The sequence below is a fragment of the Solanum lycopersicum genome, chromosome 3, assembly GCF_036512215.1.
Source record: "Solanum lycopersicum chromosome 3, SLM_r2.1".
Taxonomy (NCBI): Eukaryota; Viridiplantae; Streptophyta; class Magnoliopsida; order Solanales; family Solanaceae; genus Solanum; species Solanum lycopersicum.
In genome coordinates this window covers 62,663,386-62,687,350 of record NC_090802.1, presented here as the reverse complement: position 1 = coordinate 62,687,350, position 23,965 = coordinate 62,663,386, and the positions used below count along the sequence as shown (strand labels likewise).

General features: G+C 29.5%; 1 protein-coding gene across 1 annotated transcript; it reads right to left on the bottom strand.

The window, feature by feature from the left end:
• Nucleotides 1–10,339: 10,339 nt before the first annotated feature.
• Nucleotides 10,340–12,060, bottom strand: TCP16 (TCP transcription factor 16). Its single transcript, NM_001247657.1, has 2 exons — nt 11,595–12,060; nt 10,340–11,512 (listed from the first exon to the last, which is right to left on the bottom strand). The coding sequence occupies exons 1-2, from the start codon at nt 11,889–11,891 to the stop codon at nt 10,580–10,582; spliced, it is 1,230 nt and encodes a 409-aa protein (NP_001234586.1). The 5' UTR covers nt 11,892–12,060; the 3' UTR covers nt 10,340–10,579.
• Nucleotides 12,061–23,965: the final 11,905 nt, after the last annotated feature.

The window sequence follows — 23,965 nt, the reverse complement described above, 5'->3', positions numbered from 1 at the left end:
AATCATACAAAGGATATTTTCGTGTGTTATATAAAATGAGAAGGAGATTAGGAGTTGCTAGGGTTGTCGTTTGCTTCAGTTTTGAAGTTTATTGTTTTAATTTATTAGTTATGATTTGTAAAGATGTCTAGTTTTGAAGTTTATCATTTTAGCTTATTAGTTATGATAATCAATGATGGAGTCACGATTTTCTTACTAGAATTTAAAATTTGAAGAAATAGATACACGAAATAATTGAAGGGGGTGTTACATCTACTATATATCTAAAACGATTATCTTAATTATGTGTACATAGTGTAATGTTCTGTCAAAGGGGTTCAGATGAACCCTTGACAATATGGCGGCTCCACTATTGTATAGAACCATTAAGATATTGAATTCTCAATTATTGATGGTTATCGATTCGATTATAAATTTAACTATTAAGATTTGACACACAAAAAAATTATTTAAAAACACTTAGAAAGAAGGTGGAAGTAATGAACCATGCAATCGAGTTCACAAATTGTATTTTGCTTAAAAGCAAACACTTTTATATTGTAGAATTATCAAGAGTTTAAGATCGTCGAAAATAAAAGTAAGAAACTAAACTCTTTAAAAACTTTACATAGAAAATGATATAAATATAATTATTTAATTTACTTACGAATTACCAACCAATAACATTTTTTTCAATTTAAATTACCAATATTCTAGCTATTTGATTTTGAACAACCTTAATTACCGTAGATAAAAAAGAGTATTACATTGTGTTTATATTTTGAGGTTAGGATAGTGGGGAAAATTGAAATATGGAAAAAACATTAGTCTACAGCTTATTATTTTTTATAAAATAAAACAAAAAGGAGTTATTTCATGAAGAAATGTAGATATTCTTATTAACCTTGAAATTTGAATTTTTTCTATTGTGGAACTACACAATTATGAACATTGCAATAAGAAGTTTTTACTTTTCACGTGGGATCATGATATTTTTATAAAATGAAAATGTTTATTAATTGAGATAGGTGATAGTTAATAGCAGGGAGCGTTTAGTTTGAAGAGGCTAATCGTAGTCTTTATTGTTATTGGATTACTAATAAAACAAAGTTTAGGTTAAGTTAGCCACGAGTTTTTTTGTTTTTTTTTTTTGTTCTTTAATCTCCTATTTATTGGTTTTGTTGTCTTTACGTGGGACTTTGTGTTTGGTTTTTTCTAGGTAAATCACATAAATATGTTATATGATAAAAATATTTATTATTTATGTCAATATAATTTTTTTAATTAAATATAATATTTTTTTATAATTTAAAAAAATTTACTACACCCCTTTTTTCAATTCTTTTTTCTTTTTTCATTTTCATTGTTCTGCTTCTTCGTCTCTTTCTATTTTTTTACTCCTATGTTTTTTTCTTTTTTCTTTTACTCTTCTACTTCTTCGTCTCTTTCTTTTGTGTTTATCTTCTTCCTTTTTTTTCTTCTTCTTTGAGCTTTTCATCTAAAAAATCATTCTCAATCAATTTTTGCCCATGTGTCACTATTTTTTATCTACAAATAAGATGAAAAAAAGAATAAAAAGACCAGAAATTTGTACAAAATCACGTTTTTAAGAAGAAACTTTAGATCTTTAATATTACAGAAACAAGAGTTCGCCGTTGATGGTCATTATAAAGCTTCAAATTTTAAATTTTACAGATTTGTGATTAATTTGAATAGATAGTTCCTACAAATAATTAAAGATCTCGTTTGAAGTTTATATCTCAATTTTAAAAGGATTCGATTAAGTTTATAATTGATTTTGGAAAAAAATTAGATAGAAACTCGAAAAAAGTGAAATTTGTGGGAACTATATTGCAATTGTATTAGAATTGTATTACAAACTTCATTCTTTTTTTTATAGTGATATCAACCAATAAGAAAACACTTGTAATACATTTATAACATAGACATAAAACAAACGCAAACATAACTAACCAAAATAATTTATAAGACACTTATAATACATAATTTATTCATGAATAATACAAGTTTAATTCGGTCTATAAATTATTGTCTTGTCTTTCGTTAGATACGTTTTTCATTATTAACTTTCTCTTGTAATTCAACTTTAATATTGTGTAATACACTTTGAACACAAATTTAATTCATGTCGTAGTTTATTATTTGTTACTATTAGATTATTTGTTTAATTCAGTATTGATATAAACTTAATTCACTCTATAGATCATTGTTTGGTGTTTCAATAGTTATATTTTTCATCCATGCATAATTTTTTTTTCTAATTCAACTTTAATATTTGTGTAATGCACTTTAAATACAAATTAATTCATTTTGCAGTTTATTGATTGATTTGTTATGATTGAATTACTTGTTTAATTCATTATTTATGTAAGTTTTATTCAGTTTACAAATCACATAGTGCTCTTTCATTTGCTTCATTTTGAATTCATGTTTAATTCGCTTCTAATTCAACTGTAAAATGAGTGTAATACATTTTAAGTTTAAGTTTAATTTATTTGGCCGTTTATTATGTCTCTTCATTTCTTATGATTAGATTATTTGTCTAATTAATTATTGATACAGACTTTATGTAGTTGACGAATTAGAGATATATTTAAAATAAATAATTATTTTTTAAAAGAAATCCACTCAACATAAACTATAGATTACAAGTCACAACATGAAGACTTGCAAAAATGTTAAGTCTTATAATAAAGAATAAGGAATAAAATCTTTTTTAGCATTTTGTTTAAGAAGTTGATTAGTTATAAAAATTGAGATCAATCTTCTAATTAAGTATTAACGCATGTTTAGTATTATGTATGAATGTTATGAAATTTTTTATGTTTATATCATTACACAATGTGTGTTAAAATGCTACATATAATTCATTTATATTGTTAAAAATTATAAGTGGTGAGAAAAAAGTATTAAATGTGTTCTAAAAATAGTTATAATTCATTTATATGACATATTTAAATTTTAAGAAAAAATTTAAACTGAAGATTGCATTATGAATTAGTGTTGTATTAAACATATGTGAAAGTTATTTTAAAAACTGTTTTAAGTAAGTATAAAAGTTGACAAAAATAATAATAAATTAAAAGTATATTTGAAAATGGTAATTATTAAATAAAATACCTCACTTCTGTAATTTTCACTTTTGGTACCTAGGACCTGTACAGTTTAGGGCCTGTCCTTTCTGTAAAAAAATTGGGCCTAGTTATTTAGTTTTGGGAAATATTAATATATCATATGTAAGAGTAATATTAAAAAAATAAATTGTATATAATAGCAAATTATTAATTTAAATTAAATATTATAAATATAGTTTGATTTAATTGTACCTTATAATTTTTTATTATTATTTTCGCCTCTCTTCGTGGTGTAATCTCGCTCACCTTTCTCGCTTTTATATAAATACAAATGTATAAAATATGTTTGTGTTTGTATAAAGCAAGAGAAATTGTAAATGTGCATATATTTTCGTTCCCCTCTCGCTCGTCACTTTCTTAGATCTCGCTCACCACCCTCACCTCTCTCGCTTATACAATGTATGAATTGTTCTTCTGTTTGTATGAAGCGAGAGAAAATTATACATACACATGTAAATACATATATATTCGTTCTATACACCTACAATTATACAATACAAATATTTTTTTTGCTCTGTTTTTCTTTTGTCTTTCTTTCTTTCTCATTTTATACGAATACGAATATACAATTAATCTTTTATATATGCAAAATGAAACAGATTATACTACTGCTTTCTTTTGTATATATATAACGAATTATACAATTGCTATATATATATATATATATATATATATATGAATGTTATTAAAATGGATCCGAAATTGGGGCAATGACTCCACCAACTTAGATTGAGCCCGGTCAGCAAGTTCGGCCCATACGGAAGAAACAGCATATTGTAGACAGGGAACGATCCAACACAACAAATTTGGAAGTCCAAACATAGTAGCAATAATAGTTGTGTTTGGTACAAATAAAAAATATTTAAAGAAAAAACAAACAAAAAGAAGATTCTAATAGTGAAAGAGAAAACAAACTTTATTAGTAATATTCAACAAACACACCCATAGTATAAACAAGTTCATAAGTTTATAGATTTTCATTTAACAAGTGTTAGTTTTATTATACTTCTTTGTGTACACCGTCAAAGTTTGAGATCGAAACTCTCTTATACAGTAAATTAAATTTTACTGATACGTCATTGTATTTTTAAAATATAAAATAACGAATATTCAAAAACGTGAACTAGTAATAGACTAATAAAAGTTATAGCAGTAGCTTTCAAACATTACGAACAATTGAAAGGAAAAATAAATCATAGGAAGACAGTAGACATTAGCAAATATAGGGAATTTGGTCGAAGAAAAGGCTCAAAGCCACAACTAATCAGATTTGACATGTTATTTATAGCATGAAAAGATGGAACTCATTCAATCCTTCTTTCTTCACATAGAAAAAAGTCAAGTCTTAAATTAAATATATAGTTCCAACTTAGGTAGCAGCTCCAACATATTAATTAGTAGCATTGTATCCATTCACTTACGACAACTAATCAAAATTTAATTTCAATTTCGACAATATTGACTTTGACATATTTTTAAAAATAACCAATAAATAAAGTATTAATTTTATTATAATAAAGATAATTATCTTTTAATTTTTTTAGATAGATAAGTAAAATTATTATTGATATTTCATATAATAGAATTAGTAAAAATGAAAGGCGAAAATATATATAGTGATCACTGACTAAACGCGATAAAATTAATTAATAGTTTGACGCTCTACCTTATGGTTGATAAGTTTGTTGGGTCTGAACAGTATTTGTAATTACTTTTCTTTTAAATGTTTATGACGAGTTCTGAACCAAATAATAATTGAAAGAAAACATTAATTGAGTGTCAGGTTTGGGAAAATATGCCCACATTAACGATGTGTTAGATACGAAGGAAAATGTTTTTGGACTTTTGATTAATCAAATTTTCTGAAAAATATATATATTTTTTTTTAAAAAAAAAAAAACTTATTTAGCAAAATTAAGAAAAAATAAGTTTCAGAGACGAATATATTTCATATTTGACTTTATCATTTCTATCCTCAAACATACCTTATCTATTATCCACTCGCATCGGCCCCATAACCCTGCACTTCAAGCTCCCATATTATTTGACAAACTAAATTATATATAAATATTTTTAAATAATAGTTTTAATTAGATATTAAATACATGATAAAATAATAAAATAATATATCCAGTCATTTTCCTATGTAATATTTTCCTCCCTTTCTAACACACCCTAAAGTGTAAATGGTATATATATTATATGGCATCTTCTACTGTCTTGTACCTTTTTACAATCATAGAGTTGCAGCTGCCATTCCTACACTTCGCTTAGTGGGGTATACGTATCACTTTCTATATATATATATATATATATATATATATATATATATTTTTTTTTTCCGATCAATGTTCAAAATTCATGTTGTATTTTAATTAAATTTGAATTGCGTTTTATATGATTCAATTGAAGGTGATGCTTTCAACATGATATATTTATATTTAAAACTCAAATTTGAAATAGCTAAATATCTAATTAAGAGTAAAATAATCGCATCACTGTATCACAATCCATGTTGGTAAATGATATATATATTGTACCACGTCTAATTAAACATGTGAATTAATCAGTAAGTTTTGAATAGTCAATATAAAATTATTAATAACGAAAAGAGAAATAACGAAAATAAAATAGAGAAATAAATTAAAAATATATTTTAGGAAGAGTATTTTAGAGATCAGAAAGATATTATGGATATATGAAATCATAACAAGATCAGTTAAATCAAAAGTGCTAATAAATTGAGGATAACGAACTTATATCTTTTAACTGTTCTTTTCTTTTAATATATAAACCCTCTAATTCAATTTTAATTTTTAACTAAGTCATTCAATTATGAATTTTTTTCTCAAAAAGTCACTCAACTATGATCTCTTTTTTTATAAAATCATTCAATTTTAATTTTTAACTCCAAAGTCACTTAACTATAAATATTTATTAACAAAGTCACTCAATCTATTCAATTATTTTTTAATTAAAATTTATTGATATAAAATTTTATCAAAACCAGAATATTAAGAATTAAATAAATGTTCATGTAAACCATTTAACACCCACCTATTTGATCCGTCCCATTAAAAATCTAACAGTGACCCCTTTTATTTTACCTTTTCCTCCCAAATTATTATCTTATGCGTTTCTTTAATTTTGATGAAAAAACTAAAGGGTCGAGTGACTTTGTAAGTAAAAATATAATATCTTATATTTAAGTGATTTTTGAATTTAAAATAAAATTGAATAATTTTCTATTAAATAATTTATAATTGAATGACTTTTAAATTAAAAACTAAAATTACATAATTTTCTGAAAAAAATAGATCATAATTGAGTGATCTCAAATAAATCATAAAATTACTTAGGGATACACCCTCATTTTCTTTTCTATTTTTGTGTGCAAGAGAGAGAGGGTAAATCAATTAAAAAACAAAAAAGCTACTATCAAAATACCAAAAGTAAGTGAGCTTGCTGTCAACATCATTTAAATATATTGGAATAGAAGATCATAGGGCCAAGTTTAGCAAAATTTATGTATAATTAGCAAACTTCAAATCAATCTCCCCCACCAATTTTGTTTGCCAAACTTGCTGGATTATAAGCTAATTAATTCCAAAAAGAAGAGAATGGCTGGAGGTTTGGTTTAATTTTAGATGATCTAAATCTATACTATTCAAAGGGGTTACAAGATTTTCTTTCAAAGGGACCACTTTGTTGTACCTTATGGTTTCAACCCATGTGCTATTATTTTTTTTCTATATTGATATTATGGAAGCAGTGACAAACCAAATTATTACCCCTCACAGCCACAGACACATAATTTCACCTAACTGAAAATTTCCAGTTCTTGCCCCCTTTCACAGCCTAGACTACTTGCTATAATGCCAATCTATACTGCTGTATTGTATTATTGGAAGTTTTAGTTTGTACCTTCTTCGGTTTCAATTTGGTTCCATATGATATGTTTAAGATCACGAGATTCAAATATATTCTTTTACTTTTAATAAACTCCCATTTCAAGTTAAAAGCATCAACAAGTATAGTTTTCGACGATAGTAGTAAATAGTGATTAGATCAACATTTTTCAAATCTCAAAATTACATTGAATTTATTGTTTTAACTAACACGGTATATATTTTTCACGCAGTCTGTACTTAAAACGAATCATATATAGTTTTAGTTTTGAAACTTTTAATTTTCTCCAACAGTGGACAGATAAGTTTTTTCCCCCTAAAAAGTTGAGGTTGAAGATGCCAACTGTTACAAAACTCTTTAGTGGTTTGAAGGTCCACCACATACTTTTGGATTCATTCAACAGCCAAAAGAAGAGACTTTGGCTTTTATCATTTATTTCACATTTGAAAAGGCAACTGATTTAATAATACACTGACCTTTGTGAAACAACAGAATATGCACGTACCAGAGGAAATACGTAGCTGTAAGGGAAACTTTTTACCATTTATACTTTTTTATATATATATAAAAAAAAAACTTCTGGTAAAATTACAAAAGTATTGCAATAAAATCAGTATTTTTTTTTTGGGATAGGAATTATAATCCACACAAAATTATGTTCGATGCAATTTGAACTAGGTATTTTGGAAATTGTGGTCAGATCTAGTTACCAAGTACTTGTGATGGGTATAATATAACAATCATTATATATCTAGAGAAATTAATCAAGACGAAGATGAGTTTGTTTGAACATCATCGTTATTCGAAAAAACCTAGGTATTAATTCTACTCTAACTACTAAAATAAGTTAAAATTCATCTTTATTCAACTATTATATATGTTTTGATAAAAGTAATTGTTACCTTTAAATTGATTATTAGCAGCAAATCATTTTAGTAAAGTAGAGAGGTTAGTTGTCCAACAAAGTCTAGGCGCAGTACAATTTCCTGTATTCATTTGATTCACAATATAATGATTCTCATCATATGATGGAATGGGACGTGATATATTACTGTATTATCCCTGTGAACATCAACTTTTTATCCAGACTTCTTTTCACAGTTTTAACTTTAATTTCTTTTTGGTACTAACTGAATAGTGAATATTCACACTTTTATGTACATAATAATATTTTTACCCTTTTTGTGTGGTACAAAATGATATACAAGTTTAAATTGCTGCGAAATATCTGTTTTTTTTATGAAAGTTTAAACTGTTACTGAATACTTTTTTTTTTCAAGATCTAGTTATGTAACTATATATATTTTGAACAAAAGCTTGAGAGTGAAGTGTTGTGATCTATGATGGGAGACATTGATACAACATGGTGATGCAAGAAACTCACCTTTAATACTCGATACACATTTCTCTCAAACTAATCATTCAGCTGAGCCCATTAACAGAGGGCCCACTAAAGCATGAACGGTCCAGATCATTTGGAGGGGTGGGCCAAGTCCAGAAGGGCCATTTAAACCCACCACCGATCTTTATGGTTCCAGGCCAGCAAGGTTCACTATTGGTATTATTTATTCGTTTGACTGTTTTAATTTATATGATATATTTTTATTTTTAGTCTATTTCAAATTGAACTATTCTTATTAAAGAGTATTTTGACATATTTTACCTATAATTAATTTAAATTCATAAAATTAAAAAATTATTTTATCTTTTATTAAATTTCGTGTCAAATTAAGATATGTCAAACAAATTAAAACGAAAGCAGCATTTAGGAGGAATGATCCACCTGTTTGTCAGTGATACCAATCGTACATTGGTTTAGGAGATGACCAACATGTGGGCCTCACCACCTGAGCCAACATCTGGACCTGATAAGGTATGGGCCCCCACCAATCTCGGCCCATATCTCTACTTTTACTTTTATTTTTTATTTCTAATTTTAAAACTAGAATGAGAAAAATCTTTTAATCATACTTTATTGTTTGTTATGAAAGCAGAGTGATTAATTGGAATACAAAAATTTCTTTGCCACAAATACTTCTCCAACATTAAAGGAGTAGCAAGACTATTCTTACCTAGCGACTAGCGTTATGCATAGGCTTCAAGTCATAGGCCTTGTGGAGAATTTAAGAGTGATCGGTACAATGACATTTCCTTAGTTTAAAAAATAATGATATGATTTGATTTGATTTAATACGGAGTTTCTAAAAATAAAAGAAAAATTTTCAACTTTATGGTTATATATTAAATTATATTAGATGTATAAAAATATCTTTTAATCTCGTGGTTTAAAAGATATCACGCGAAAAGTTAATATTAAAGTGTTTAAAAAAAAGAATGAAGTCCCTTTTTAAAAACAAATTAAAAAAAAAACTTGGTAATTCTTTGAAAGAGAGAGTAATTCATTTGTGAGTTTAAGTTATATATTGTAATTACAATAAAAATAATAATAAAATAATTTAGTTAAGATACATAAATACAAATAAATTTTGATAGAATAAAGTTATAAATTTATGCTTTTAACTGTTAATATTAGTTAATTTACATTAATAATGCAAAAAAAATAAATATTGCATTTAACTTATCATATCAAGTAAAAAACCTTATTAATAACATGTTTAAGAGTTCACGTTATATGTTTATAAAGATTGTGTTACATGATTTTATAATAGAAGATTGTTCTACGCTTTTTAAGGTTACCAATTATGTTTATAATATTATCTTTTCATATGACTTGATAATGCAATTTAATGATACAAAACTAATGAACATAATTTATTTACATGACTCAAAATCATAAACAGTGGCAACACCTTATACTACCTCCTTTAAATTATAAAAGAATTGCTATATACCCGATAGTGTGAAAAGTATTTTGCACTGACAATAGAAATTAAACTCATATTTTTATGACAAGAGCTTGGAGTAATAATGGAAAAAACTATAATTGTGGATAGGGAAAGAAATTATAAAATAGGAAATCGAACTATAACCAATATAATGAAATTTCATATACCAAATCAATCAGCTACTAAGATTTCTCGAGTTAAAGAGTTAATTGAAACTTTGGAATTCCATAATTTGAAGTCTTGAGCTGAACAAGTGAATTTTTTTTACTACTATAGGTGTTAATTTAAGTGGTTAAATGCTTATGACATGACAGAATCTATATCTAGAACAAATTAATTTAATAATGTTTGTACATGTAACTTTAGAAGAAAGATAAAAAAGAACAATCAATGATGATGAATAGCAAACTACTCTATAATTGGAAAACAATTTAGAGAAATTTTGACAGGTAACTCATCAAATATTCTTTCTTTTGTTAAAACTGTGCCCTCTTCAAACTGGTAAGGCAAATTAATCACACAATAAAAAAGGTGAAGAAAGAAAAAAAGAATGTTCAGAACAAATTTAACAACAACAAAAAAAAAAAAGTAAGAAGAAAAAATAAGGAACTTTAAACATCCAAACTTACAAAACACAAGTTGGGAAAGAATGGATGAATTTGATGATCAATTCAATCAACAGTCTATAAGCTATGAATGATGGCTCGTTGTATCGTGCCGATCATCTGTTCCACCGCCGTGATGCGAATGGGACCCACTCGCCTGAGATTCGGATACACCGCCACCACCTCTATATGGATTTAGTCCGGCAAACATGCCTAATTGACCTTCTCCCAATCCATTATTACCACCGCCACCACCGCTACTGCCGCCGCCTAGTTGTTGACTAGGCAAAAGCGCAACTGAAGTGGGAAAATTCATAAATTGCAATCCACTTGGCATTGTGCCTCTATACAAAGCACCAGAATTGCTTACGGATTGAAACGGCCAAATCGGATCGCCTCCCATAACTTGGTTACTAGGAATCGGATTCGTCACCATCCAAAAGTTAGCCGGAATTGAAGAATGACTTGTTGGCATCGTACCAGTACTCGACTGTAGCAAATAGCTTCCCATTTGCTGTTGCTGTTGTTGATGCTGCTGCTGTTCCAAATCTAAATCTGACCTTCGTTTCCTACTTAAATTATCCTCCGCCGGACTCGACTCCGTTAAATCGATTGAATTGTCACGCAATTCAGGCTTTGTTTGTAACTGTATATTAGAGCTTAAATTCGCCGACTGAAAATTCAACAACGTAGTAGCTGAAGTATCAGTCGACAATCCAATTCCCGGAGGAAATAGTCCTCGTCGTTGTGAGAGCGAAAAATTCGGATTGAAATATGAAGATCGTAGTTGTGAAGGCACTGACATGCTGGAGCCTGAGCTACGTAGTGAAATATTAAGCGACGTGAAGTTTGCTGGGATTGTACCAGTTCCTGTAGCGGCGATTACTGCTGGTTCCGCTTGTTGAAGTAGCCACTCTATTGTTTCGCCATCGGATTTATGACCGAGTTCTCGTGTGAGCTGAAAAACCCTAGCCGCACAAAGCGCAGGCATGCGGATACGTCTGCCACGACCATCAACCTATCGACACAAAATATAAATAAGTAATTAGTTCAATATTTTGTTCGTTTAAGCTTTTAGGCGAAGAAGAAGTATAACAAACCTTAGTATGACGGTCTTTGGTGGAGGTTCGTTTTGGGGGCGGCTTTTTAGATGTATCGGCACCAGAAGCTGAGATTTGAAGAGTTGAAATTGTTGATCGAGGTGTATTATTAGGGTTTGTATGAGTATTATCTGTGTTTGAAATAGCAAGAGAAGTAGTATAAGCAGCTGCAGCGTTGGATGAACTGGAACAAGCTTCGTCTTCTTTTTTCTCAAGTAATTGAAACGGAAAAGTCGCGATAGAGCGGTGATTGTGTTGGTGGCGTTGGTGGAGATGATCATCACCTCCTCCATCCATGTTCACAAAGTAGTAATGACTAAAAACTCGCTCTTAAAAAAAAATAAAAATATGAGCCCCTTCTTTCTCTTTTCTCTTTTTTTTTCTCCTCACTAGACCAAGTTCTTTTTTATGAGAAAATAGTGACAGACACTATATTTAATTCTTTGTGGGTCTGTTTTATGTTTCTTTCTCTCTCTTTGAATGAATGAAATGAAACAAAATGTTCCCTTTTATCATTTTAATAGAAAATAAAATAAAATTGGTATTTGTATTAGCTGGGATTAATATGTCTCTTTCGAGTGTAGATAATTGTATGGAATTTTCTTTAGGCATTTGACGTGTAACATGTGTTGGTTCGGATAAGAGGGATAGAAAAGCTTTAAGCATCAACGATAATGAGTGGGAATTATAAAGCTTTAAACATTGTGAAGAAAAAAATGAACAAAAGGAGAAAAAGGAAATTATTTGCTTTTGTTCAAGGCTCTACTTTTTTAGTTTGCCTTTTTGACAAATATGACTGGAAAATAATAATTGTATATATTGCTGAATTTCATTTTGATTTTTGGAGAAAATACTTTTAATTGTGGTTGGACAGAGCCTTTGGTTCAGACTCCACGTGAGGTGCTCTTTACATCATTCAATCCATAAAGACAATGGTGGCCAAAGGTGGGGTCCATTCCCAAGAGTCAATTTATGTTTAATGTTTATGGAAAATAGTCGGATAAATTTACTCTAATCAATTGGTTATTTTTAATTTAAAAAGTTATATTAATGAATATTTGTGTATTTATAAATTTTTTTGAAAAAAAAATGGAGAAACTTTTTAAAGGGAAGATTTTATCAATCAAAGGTAACATAGGGTCCATTACTTCATTCATGTAATCATTTCCATTCACCTTTGGCTCTTTGCCTTTGTTCTCAACCTTTACCTTCTTTGGGATTCCTCCAATTATTTTCCCTCCTTTTTCATCCATGTCTATTGCTCTTTGGACATAATCCTATGCTACCTACTCTCCCCCTACAGTATATTCATATTATTTCTTCTATTACAAAAGAGAAATGTTCAAATATTACATTGAATTTGAGAGAAAAAAACTTATTTATATTCTTCTTTAAAAGTTTAGTTCATTTATGTCACTATTAAAATTGTCAATATGGACTGATCCATTCTATTTGAGCTAATTCATATAAACTTTGAAATTTTACGGTTCAGATTGAGTTAGCACATTTTTTTGTGGCCAGAAATAGATCGGCTTAGCCCACAAATACGGGGGCTACGAATTGTCCGGGCCAGCCCATTTTCTTAAAATTATATTTTTTTTAATTTTTTAAATTAAATTATAATTTTAAATTATTATTTAATATCGACAAGATAATATTACATAGTGTTAGTGTTACTGCTTCTTAATCAAATCCACAAATAAAATTATCTTTACAATATTTTTGTTAAGTTTGATTTCAAGTAAAAATATAAATAGCTAAATAGAAATATTAACCTAATTGTTTTACTTATAAACATAATTTGTATTTAAATTCTAATATTTCAAACTTTAAATAAATTTTTAGTTTAAATTCTTGATATTTTTAATGCTCTATTTTATTTTTAATTTTTAATTAATTTTTTGCTTAGCCACGGGCTGATCCTGTTTTTATTTCTCAAACCTCACAAATCGACACGCTTATTCAGGCCGGGGAAAAAAATTCTTAGATGAACTCCAAAAATCATAGCCCGACCCTATCAGATAATGGGTAAGGCCAGACCGGTCCAATGGGCCTAGCCCATATTGATAGTTCTAGTCATTATCATTTGAGCAAAGACTCATTATACTTTATTAACTAAATTATTTTTAAAAATAAAATGATCAAATATACGTTGAACTTTAAGAGAAATTTTATTTATATTAAAATTTGATTTATCTATATTATTTTACTTAAGAAATAATGACATTAATGAGTTTTTTCTCTAATAGAAGCGGATAGATGAGCCAATTTTTACAGAGAGAGAAGAAGAATGATAACTAAATGTGGGTCGGTTTAGTGTTATATATGTATTGCCGGTGCTTTAATTAGCATGGTGACACCCTACTTCATCTATTTTATTGTATGTACTATATATATACACGCACCTTTTTGGGTGGGCATATATCTTTCTAATATATATATACATATCTAATAATAGATGGAGATGTTAAAAGATTTTACATGATTAGATCATCTAAAAGTCAAATAAAAGAAATTATTTATGCAAACATGCATGAGTAATTGATAGCTTTCAAAAAAATGAAATGCATTCTTCTACAAGAAAATAAGAAATATATATATATATAAAAGAAAATAACTTTTAAACTTTATAGTATGAGGAATGGTATGGGTGCAAGACTGGCAGCTATGGAGAGATTCATCTTTCGAAAATTTGTTTAACAATACCAAGGTAAGCACCCTCAATATTATAAGCACCCTTTATATTATAATTGGAAGCGGAGCAAGACTGGATTCATGGGTCCAGATGAATTAGATCTTATATTTTCGTTAGAAGATTATAGATATATTAACACGTGAACCACCTAACAAAGATAATTGATCGGTCAATAGTGAGGAAGGGGTTGTAGAAATGCTTTCCACGCTAGAGTCGTGGATTTCGAACCTCACTATCAACGAAAAATCTTTTTTTAAGTAAATAAATTAAATTGTATTTTGCAGTATTTTTCTCTTCTGTCTTAAAATTTAAAATCTCAAACTCTTAATCCTGATTATGCCTGAATTTATAGTTATAGTTATTTTTATATATAAGTAAAGCATTTTTTTAATTATTAGGAAGTAAATTCAGTCTGTACGTTGTTGACATACTTGGTATTATATTATATATATACATTTTTCATTCTACTTTTTTCTCCGAAGTCCCAGCAGGGGACCTCTCTACAAGTCAATTTTTGCCGAATAAGGTCTAAATAAAATCGATCTTTCTTTATTTTGATCTAACCTTAGCTTACTAGAGTGCTACTAATTGATATATATGCTATATTGAGATAAATAAAAGTATATGCATATATTTTATATATTTGTATGATAATGTCAGGTACGACTCCATATGTCCTTTTATTTATAAATAACGACGTGTTTGATTTGACATAAAGTTTAAAATATTTTTTTTAAAAAAATATTATGATATCAAAGAAAGAAAAAATTATGCGGTTAAGCAATAATAGTACTAATTAATTAACTAACATATCTACACTTTGCGTTAATAACAATTTAAAACTTACTTATCTATCCTCTCTCGCTCACCTATCTCTCCTCCCTCTTCTAATCTCACTCGTCACTCACTTTCCAATAACATGTAGCTATAAACCGTAATTAGCAAACTATAGCTATGAAGCATAATTAAGCTACTTTTGAGTAACTATACGTAAAGGTTCCCCTAAAAGAAACGTAGATATGTATATATTTATGTGGCTATAAATTATCCTATTAATGATAAAATGAAAAGTTTAAAGTTAAAAAAATTGCTAAATATAGAAAGGTATTTTTTTTAGAACTTATTTATACATGTATTACAGGACAAAGTGAGCATATATAATTACATTTCTCATTAGTTATCAATTTCTTGTAGTGTATTATTTCCGTCTAATTTCCTAACTGTATACATTTAATTAAGGTGTTTTTTTTTTTTTTTGCAGAAGAAGACTTAAAATCCAACAGAAGTCGAAGTCTGAAAAGTTTTTGCTGTTTGTTGAGTCAATAATTAACGCTACCAATTAGCAATAACTAAACCATATTATCATGTGATAAGTACGTTATTCAAATTATTGAATAGCATGAAGTACGTGTACGTACATTGATGTATGGTGACTCTAGGGTGATGCTTAGTGTTAGAAAGAATCAACAAAACTAGAGAAGAAAAATAATGAGAGAGTAAAGATAAACTCACGATATTATTCATTGCAATCATTTTAAATGAAAATAAAAGATTACATCACTTTTTATGAGAAATAAAAAAAATAAAAATTCCTTATAGATTCTAACCTACAAAAGAAACTATGGAAGAAAATATCCTTTTTTTTAATTAAAGAAAATATACAAAATTGTTTCAAATAGTCTATCTAAGCGCTTAGGATTAATTTATGTTAAACGCGCAATATTATTTAAGCAATTCTCAAACCATCTAAACTTTTTTTTTTACACCCCTTCATGAAACTTCACTTTTTTGTGCGAATCTAATCCAGTCTAACCATTTGTTTACTTCTTGAAAATAAGAAATTAATTGATATCTAAATAACATCATGTCAATTCGATAATTCCTGTTAGATACGGATTAACACGAATTATAAAATGAAGAAACTGGAAAGCCAAAAAGAAAAAAAGACAAGTAATAAGAGCCAGTCTGTATCAATCAATTTATGTATGTTAAACTGTCAATTCTTGTTTGATGAATGTGTTGGATTGCATTTATTATTTTTAGATCCATTCCAACTTATTATCACATATCCATTCCAACTCTTAACTCTTTTTCCTCTGTTCCCATTGATATGTTACTACAAAACAAATTAATAATAGTATTTCCTTTAAATTCTTAATTAGTTTTTTCAAATTATAGAGGAATTCCCCTAAAAAAAGTTTGACTTTTGTAAATTTATTTTAAATTTCAACTTCTAACGGAGTCAAACTGTCAAAAGTATGAATATTGGGACTTTAGTATTTCCATTATTTGACCATATTATATTGCTAGTTATGAATTTGGTGCCAAGATTCAAAAAAGGAGACTGCTAATTGAGATATGAATAGAGATTTTTCTTTCTCTATAGTCCATGATGATGACAGTCCTTTATACTTGGAAAAAAAAATGAAACAGGAATATAATCTAGCTAGGTCTGATTATAAAATTATTTCGTACGTTGAGTGATCTATAGCTACATATATTTGTTTATAGTCTATGTCTATCACTATAGTCTATGTCTATCACGATGTTTATGTACATAGGATATGTGTTGTACTGATCTAGCAATAGCGGAACCACTACATCAAAGCGACAATAAATTTTTACATGCCGCTATATATATATTTTTAGCGGTAATTAACAATTTTTTATATGTATGTAAAGTCTTTAGTTATATTGACTCTGATAATATTTCATTCATATCGATAAAGACGTTAACAATCTTAATTAATGTCAATATTTATTGCCGTTAAAAACTATTTTTATTGTAGTGAATGTCAAGTGGCATAACATCTTACCAGACAAGGACAATTTAGTCATCCTATGTCTTATTACGGTGACTAAATTAGTTCACGAGAATATGATCCGTCTGGTTAACATGTTTAAATTTGAGTGAATAACTTTAGTCATTTTGATCATCTCGCTGAAATGCAAGTAAGTTTGCCTACCATAGGTCCTTATGATCGGGCCTTTCTCTAGACCTAAGTAAAATGATATACGAAATGATTAAATAATATATTTTGGACACTCTTAATATAATAAGTTGTTATTTTTGGACAACCTTTTTTAAATTCCTGGCTTCCCCACTGTTCTAGACCCTACGCATAGCAAGAGTTTTACTGAATCGGACTGTCCTTCTGTTTTTATATAGTGTGCAAAGAGGTTACATGATATGTGAAGTACCACCAACAGGCAATTTATAAATATTGATTCTTCCAGAGTTTGGATATATAAATATTAGTATATATAAGTTGTCAACATCGATCACTCAGAAATTGGGTGACGTTGGCCTCTACAAGTAGAAGTGGCAAATAATAGAGTAATCAAGTTGATCTCATGACATGTTTCAGAGGCAGGAGGAAGTGCAACATTAAACATGTAAAGCTTGTGTTTGATCTAAAACCAACACAACCAGCCCACCAAGTAAAGAGAGTAACAATTGTATTTTGTAGGGATGGAATTATGTGGGTGGGTGAAGGAACTAAAATGACATATCAAAATATATTATATGGGTCCATAATATATACTTTACTTACTATATATATTATAAAAAATGTAGATTGAAATGCATGCAGAAATAGTACTACTAGCAGTAATTTTTTACAACATATTATGATCACGTGAAGCCAATTTGTGGACCTCTTGTCAATGTTGTTTTTTCTCACACCATAACCTTTGTATTTCATCCTACGAAATAAGAGAACTCTGAATTCGGCCTAAAAAAATAGGTAAAATCGATATTGAAATGTAATACTTGATTGCGAGTTGACACAGACACAGACACACAGTTGTCCCGTGGCAAAGCAAAAAATGAATGAACATCAGATTAATTATTTCTTCTTCTATCATATAAAGTTATGTATGGTGTAAAAAACATAAGTTTAGATAAACCTGATATTATCTCTGATAAATTATAATGGCTCGCAAATTTCATTTTCATATGTTTTTGCTATTTGTGGTCTCACCGATCGTACGATATATTTTACCTCGACAGAAACATACGTACAAAATTGTCTTAAGATAATAATAACAATTATGCAATTTCAGGAACTACTCATGTTTTCAACATTTCTTTTGTTTGTTTGTTTTAATTATTTAAGAAGTGATTTTTGAATCTAGAGGTAATAAATTAAAAATGTGTACAATGTACTATAGTAATTTTTGAATCTAGTGATTTTAAATTTATGGCGCAAAATATTTAGATCGTCAATTTATTAATATAAAGAAAAATAAAAATACATACACTTAAATTAAGACAGAAGATATAGTAATATTTACATTCTGTGGAAGCAGGATAAGAGGAGGAGGGCCCTCCTCACGATGCCTGTTGGACGAGTTACCAATCATTGAACTGCTACCTCAACTAAGAGGTGTGTATATTTGAAATAATATTGTTTTGAAACAATATTTAAGAAATTATAATTTTATTATATATTTTTTTTAAGTTTATTATTTTGGGTACACACGTATTAAAAAATCATTACTATAATTAATAACACAACTATATGATTTGAAGAGTGCTCAATTAATCTACTTTATTAAAAAATATATACCATGTAAATAAGATATTACTGTGATGTTTTTAACAAAGAATAAACCATTGTGTTCTAACATTATATTTTTGAAAAATTATCAATATATAGTTTATGTATGTCTCTTCGTTATTTAGATTGTGGGGAGAGGGAGAAAGGGGATTTATACTACTTCTCCATTAATTTTTTTTTTGTCAATGATTGTTTTAGAATCGAACTATAAAAATTTTAACTAACATTTTATTTAAATTTTTTATTTAAAATATCGAATTAGCATAATTTAATATAACTTTAAAAATTAATTAAATTAATATTTTTAAAAAACGTAATATAATAATTAAAATGGAGGGAGGAAAACTAAATGTATATGGTCCATTTAGTGCTGAATTTGGTGTAGTGAAAACGGTTATATTAGTTTGTCCAAACCTATATAATCTATTCTTTTGATGCTAAACCCAAAAAAAAAGAAGAAAAAAAAAGGTGCAGGGAAACAAGTTAGTGCTTTACAAAATAAAAGGAAAAAGGCACAATCTGCATAGGCCAAGTCCCACTGAGCCCATTTAATTTTGTTTAGAGCAGACCAACTGATCTCATACATCATCATTGATCCTCTTTTGTTTATGTGGATTTACTTTATTTAATTTTTATCATATACTATTATTATAATTATTATATACAAAATGCGCCAAGCTGTTTAAAGATCTTACCACTTCTACCTTCAACTATATCTATAATTAAAGTGTCAGAGATAAGATGAACACCATATCTCGTATAAAATTATGTGATTTAATTTATTTCTCTAGCTATTTGTTTTTTAAAGAGTGAAGAATATTTTAAAGCTAAGAGTTGTTGATATTCTTTGGTCATATATTAGGATTTTAATTATATAGTTCTGAAACAGAAAGTGAAGTTTATATCTTTTTTGCTAGCCCCTAATCACAGTGAGGAAAAAAGGGACTATTCGGGAGCTAAAATAGTACTCCCTCGTTTTATTTTATATATCATATTTTTATTTTACATTTACATTAAAAAATAATGTAACTTATTTTTCTATGTTTATTTAATGTTTTCTTAAGTCAACTTTATTAATGTATGACAAGATGAATTAGCTATTTTATCAAGGGTATGATAGTCAAAATATGATAATTTATGCAATAAATTTTATAAATTGATAAGTATTGTGGTCTAGCTATTTATAGAAAGGGATGACGTATAAAATGGAATGGAGATAGTAGTAACTCTCCCTAATTACTTGTCCACTTTCGAATCGACATACATATTAAGAGAACAACGATCGATATAGTATGAATTAAAGATTTAGAATTTTCAAGTCTTTTTCAAATAATTAATTGAAGATATAATAAGTAAAAGAATTTGTCCTTACTTAATTTATCAAAATGACAAGTAATTAAGGAAAAGTGGACAAATAATCATGGACAAAATGAATATATAAATAGTACTCATTGTTGAATAGAGTGGGCATATATACTCGAAAGAACTTGATTTTTACATGAAAATTGAAGAATTTGAAGTGATTAATAAATGTACTTTTATTTTTTTCCTTTTTATTCATTCAACTTTGACAAGTTGTATGAATCTTACAAGTTTGTGGCACCAAAACATATTTATTAGGAGGGAATTAATAAGGGCTAAGAACCTGAGAGTCTTGGATGTGAATCATGCGATAATAATTAACAAATATAAATCTATGATAAGATTCCAAAAGGATATCATATAACTAAGAAATGATCAATTGACTCAAAGTCATTTTCTTTTATTTTTTGGTCACTGAAGTCATTTTTCATTACCTTTTAGTATATTATTGTTTTCATCCAAAATTCCAAAAGTCACCACGTAAGAATATCTTATCCAAACGATCTTCACATAAACCAATCAAAATATAACACATAAGAAAACAACGACAAGCACAAAAAAATGGAGAAAAACACTTTCACGGAATAAGCTACACTTGTCATTATATACTTATATTCAATACTATTATTTATTTAAACAGAACCTACTTAAAAAATATTTTTTAAATTCTTAAGAGAAAGGAATTATCAGTTAGAAAATTGAACTATGATCGTTAAAGTAAAAAATTTAGATAATTATTTGAATTTTTCCATTAAATTTTAAGATCAGGTAATCTTATAATAAATTCGGAAAAAATTTAGATTTTTTTTTATTGTCGGTTGCATGATTAAGGAAAGAATGATAGACACTCATGGAGATGATAATAATAAAAGCAAAATATGATTTTGACATATTTTTATTTTTATTTTAGAAGAAAAAAAAAGAACACGTCATCAGAATAAGGAAAGGAGACACAAGGATTGAGAAAGCTCCTATCCTGTTTAAAGAAAAGTCAAGAGAAAATGCAATTTGCCAATTGAGTGCTTATTATTATTATTATTTATGATGCTGACATCAAATTTGTAGAAAACGATATTACCCAAACATATAATAATAATAATAATCCTTCCTATTTTTGAGCCACCAGAAGAAATCCCAGCTAATCTTTTGGCTATTATTTTCATTTTGCAACTTTGAAGCGTAAATGTTACGTTTTAGTTTATATGACAATATTATTTAATTGAATAAAAAATGTAAAAAAGAAATAATTTCAAGATTCATATAGTAATAAGCCGTGAATATATATGTTACTGTTGTGCGGAATTCGAGATAATACGAGAAAATATAAACGCGAAAAACAAGACAACAGATTTACGTGGTTCACCAATAAGTTGGCTACGTCCACGGGAAGAGGGGGAGCAGTTTTATTATGGAGAGACAAAAAAACAGAACTACAGAATAGGGTTTGCCATAGCGTCTATATATAGTGCTAAGCTACGCCCTAACAGGCTTGGGCCCAAAATAAAGAATTGACAGATAATTAAGGGCCCAATTCAAGGCATTCAACAAATCTCCACCTTGACTTGAATTCTCCAAACAGATTCTTCAAACGCACTATGATAGTGCCAGGCCTCCCCCTCTTCCTCAGAATTGCCCCGCAGGGCAATTAACAGCTTCTGATGTTGAGCAAGTCCAAACAGTGTTGAAACTTGCTCTGTGAAACTGGCTTTGTGAACATATCAGCAGGATTATCAGCAGTTCCTACTTTCTTCACCTTGATTCTCTTCTCACTTCTCAGAAAATGATACCTCACGTCAATATGCTTGGTTCTCTCATGATGGACTTGATCCTTGGCTAGACAAATTGCGCTCAAACTGTCACAATACACCATAGCCTGATCATGATGCAGACCAAGATCACTAACCAGCCCTTTCAGCCAAATCTCTTCTTTTGCAGCCTCTGTCAGGGCCATGTACTCCGCTTCCGTAGTAGACAAAGTCACTGTAGGTTGCAAAGCTGCCTTCCAACTGACGACAGATCCTCCAAGGGTAAACACATAGCCAGTCATCGATCTTCTTGTGTCAACATCTCCAAGATAGTCAGAATTAGAATAGCCAGTAACCAAGCACTGAGTATCACCTCCATAAATGAGACCAACGTCAGATGTACCTCTAAGGTACCGGAAAATTCTCTTTGTTGACACCCAATTTTGACCCGCGTCGGTATGAGTTAGTTAGTTTTATAAACCTTGCGAAAATAAATATATGTACATATATACATATATGTATATACATATATGTATATGTATATATGTATATCTTAAACCCATTCCTTTACCCATCAGCCCACTCTTATTCCCAGGCCCAAAAACCCCTCAACCCAACACTAACTTAAATATCCCAGCCCACTTCTTCCCCATTCAGACGGCCCAAAACATTTAAATAAAAAAATTACCCTTCAACCCAGCCCCATACCCGCTCCGACCCAACACCTAATACCCGACCCGCGACCCCCTTCCCTTCTCTTCTTCCCCAGACCAACGCTCACCTAATTCCCAGAAAGAAACCCAGAAAACCCAATTCCCCAGAACCCACGCTCCTTCCTCCCCACGCGACCCCCCTCTTTCATCCTCTCCTTCCCTCTCTCCCGCGTCTCCCCCACGCTCGCTCTCTCCCTCCCCTCTCGACAGAAACCCAGAAAAACAGACCGACTCCTGCAAACGCCAACAACCCCACGCTCCTCTCCTTCCATCTTTCTCTTCGCGTGAATCAGACGGAAGCGCAGAGACCCATACGCTGTCGAGTAGGTCTGCGAGGTGTCAATTTCATCCTCTCCAACACGCCTGGCCATGTGGGTTTTGACCCAAAAGGGATTTGATTTTCGAAAAGGAGGGTTCGGCTAACCCCCTCAAACCTGAAATTTCTCCCTCTACATAAACCCCTCCCATCTTCATAAAAAGAGAGAGAGTTTTGATCACGAAAAGGGGAGGGGGAAAATTCTGAAAAAAAAAAGGGATTCGGCTTCCCTTTCTGTGGGTTAGCAATTCTTGGTTTAGAAATTTTCTAAAAAAAAAAAAAGCTTTGGCTGTTGTCGTTTTTTGTTGTTGTTTCTAGCTGAAATCCTATCAATATAGAATACAAAGATACTTGGATTTTCGGGAGTAGCATTCGGATACGAAGAACAGTTCAAGTCTTGGGAAAGTTCCTTCGTTCTTGCTGTTCGTCGACGGAACATCGGATTGGTATTCAGGCTCTGTTCGTGGTTCGCGTGTGGTAGTTTGTTTCGCTCCCGCTCGTCTCTCCCTGTTCGCTGCCTCAAAAAAGGTAAACACCTTTTATTTCTTTACGTAGTTCTCTTCTGTTCTTGGTCTTGATTGGACGGTTTGAGGGTGAAGAATTTCTGTTATACGCGTTGTTTGTTCGTTGTTGTTCCTCACTGGTATGCCTGCTGGAATTGGTTTTTGAGTTTTTTTTTCTTTCTTATTTGAGGATTTTACAGAGTTGTATTTGGAGTAAATGCCGAACATTCGACATCTCGTCCCTCATTCTTTCACCCCAAGTTGAAAGGATGAATCAAGAGGTCGAAGTTTGAGTTGTGGCCTGTTTGTTTTGATCTTAGGTTCCTCTCCCTCGATTGATCGTTGCTTCGGTTTTGTTTGATCTATTTGCAGTCAGCATAAAGTACTGTTTCGTTAAGTCAAATGTCTGTTTTACTCTCCTACCATCCATGCTCGTTGGTCCATCTGTAGTTTTCTTTTCTTTCTAAGTCTGACC

Coding starts and splice junctions, on each gene's coding strand:
- TCP16 (NM_001247657.1), bottom strand. CDS start 11,891: ATGGATGGAGGAGGTGATGATCATCTCCACCAACGCCACCAACACAAT. Junction 11,513..11,594: donor CCAAAGACCGTCATACTAAG/GTTTGTTATACT, acceptor TTGTGTCGATAG/GTTGATGGTCGTGGCAGACG.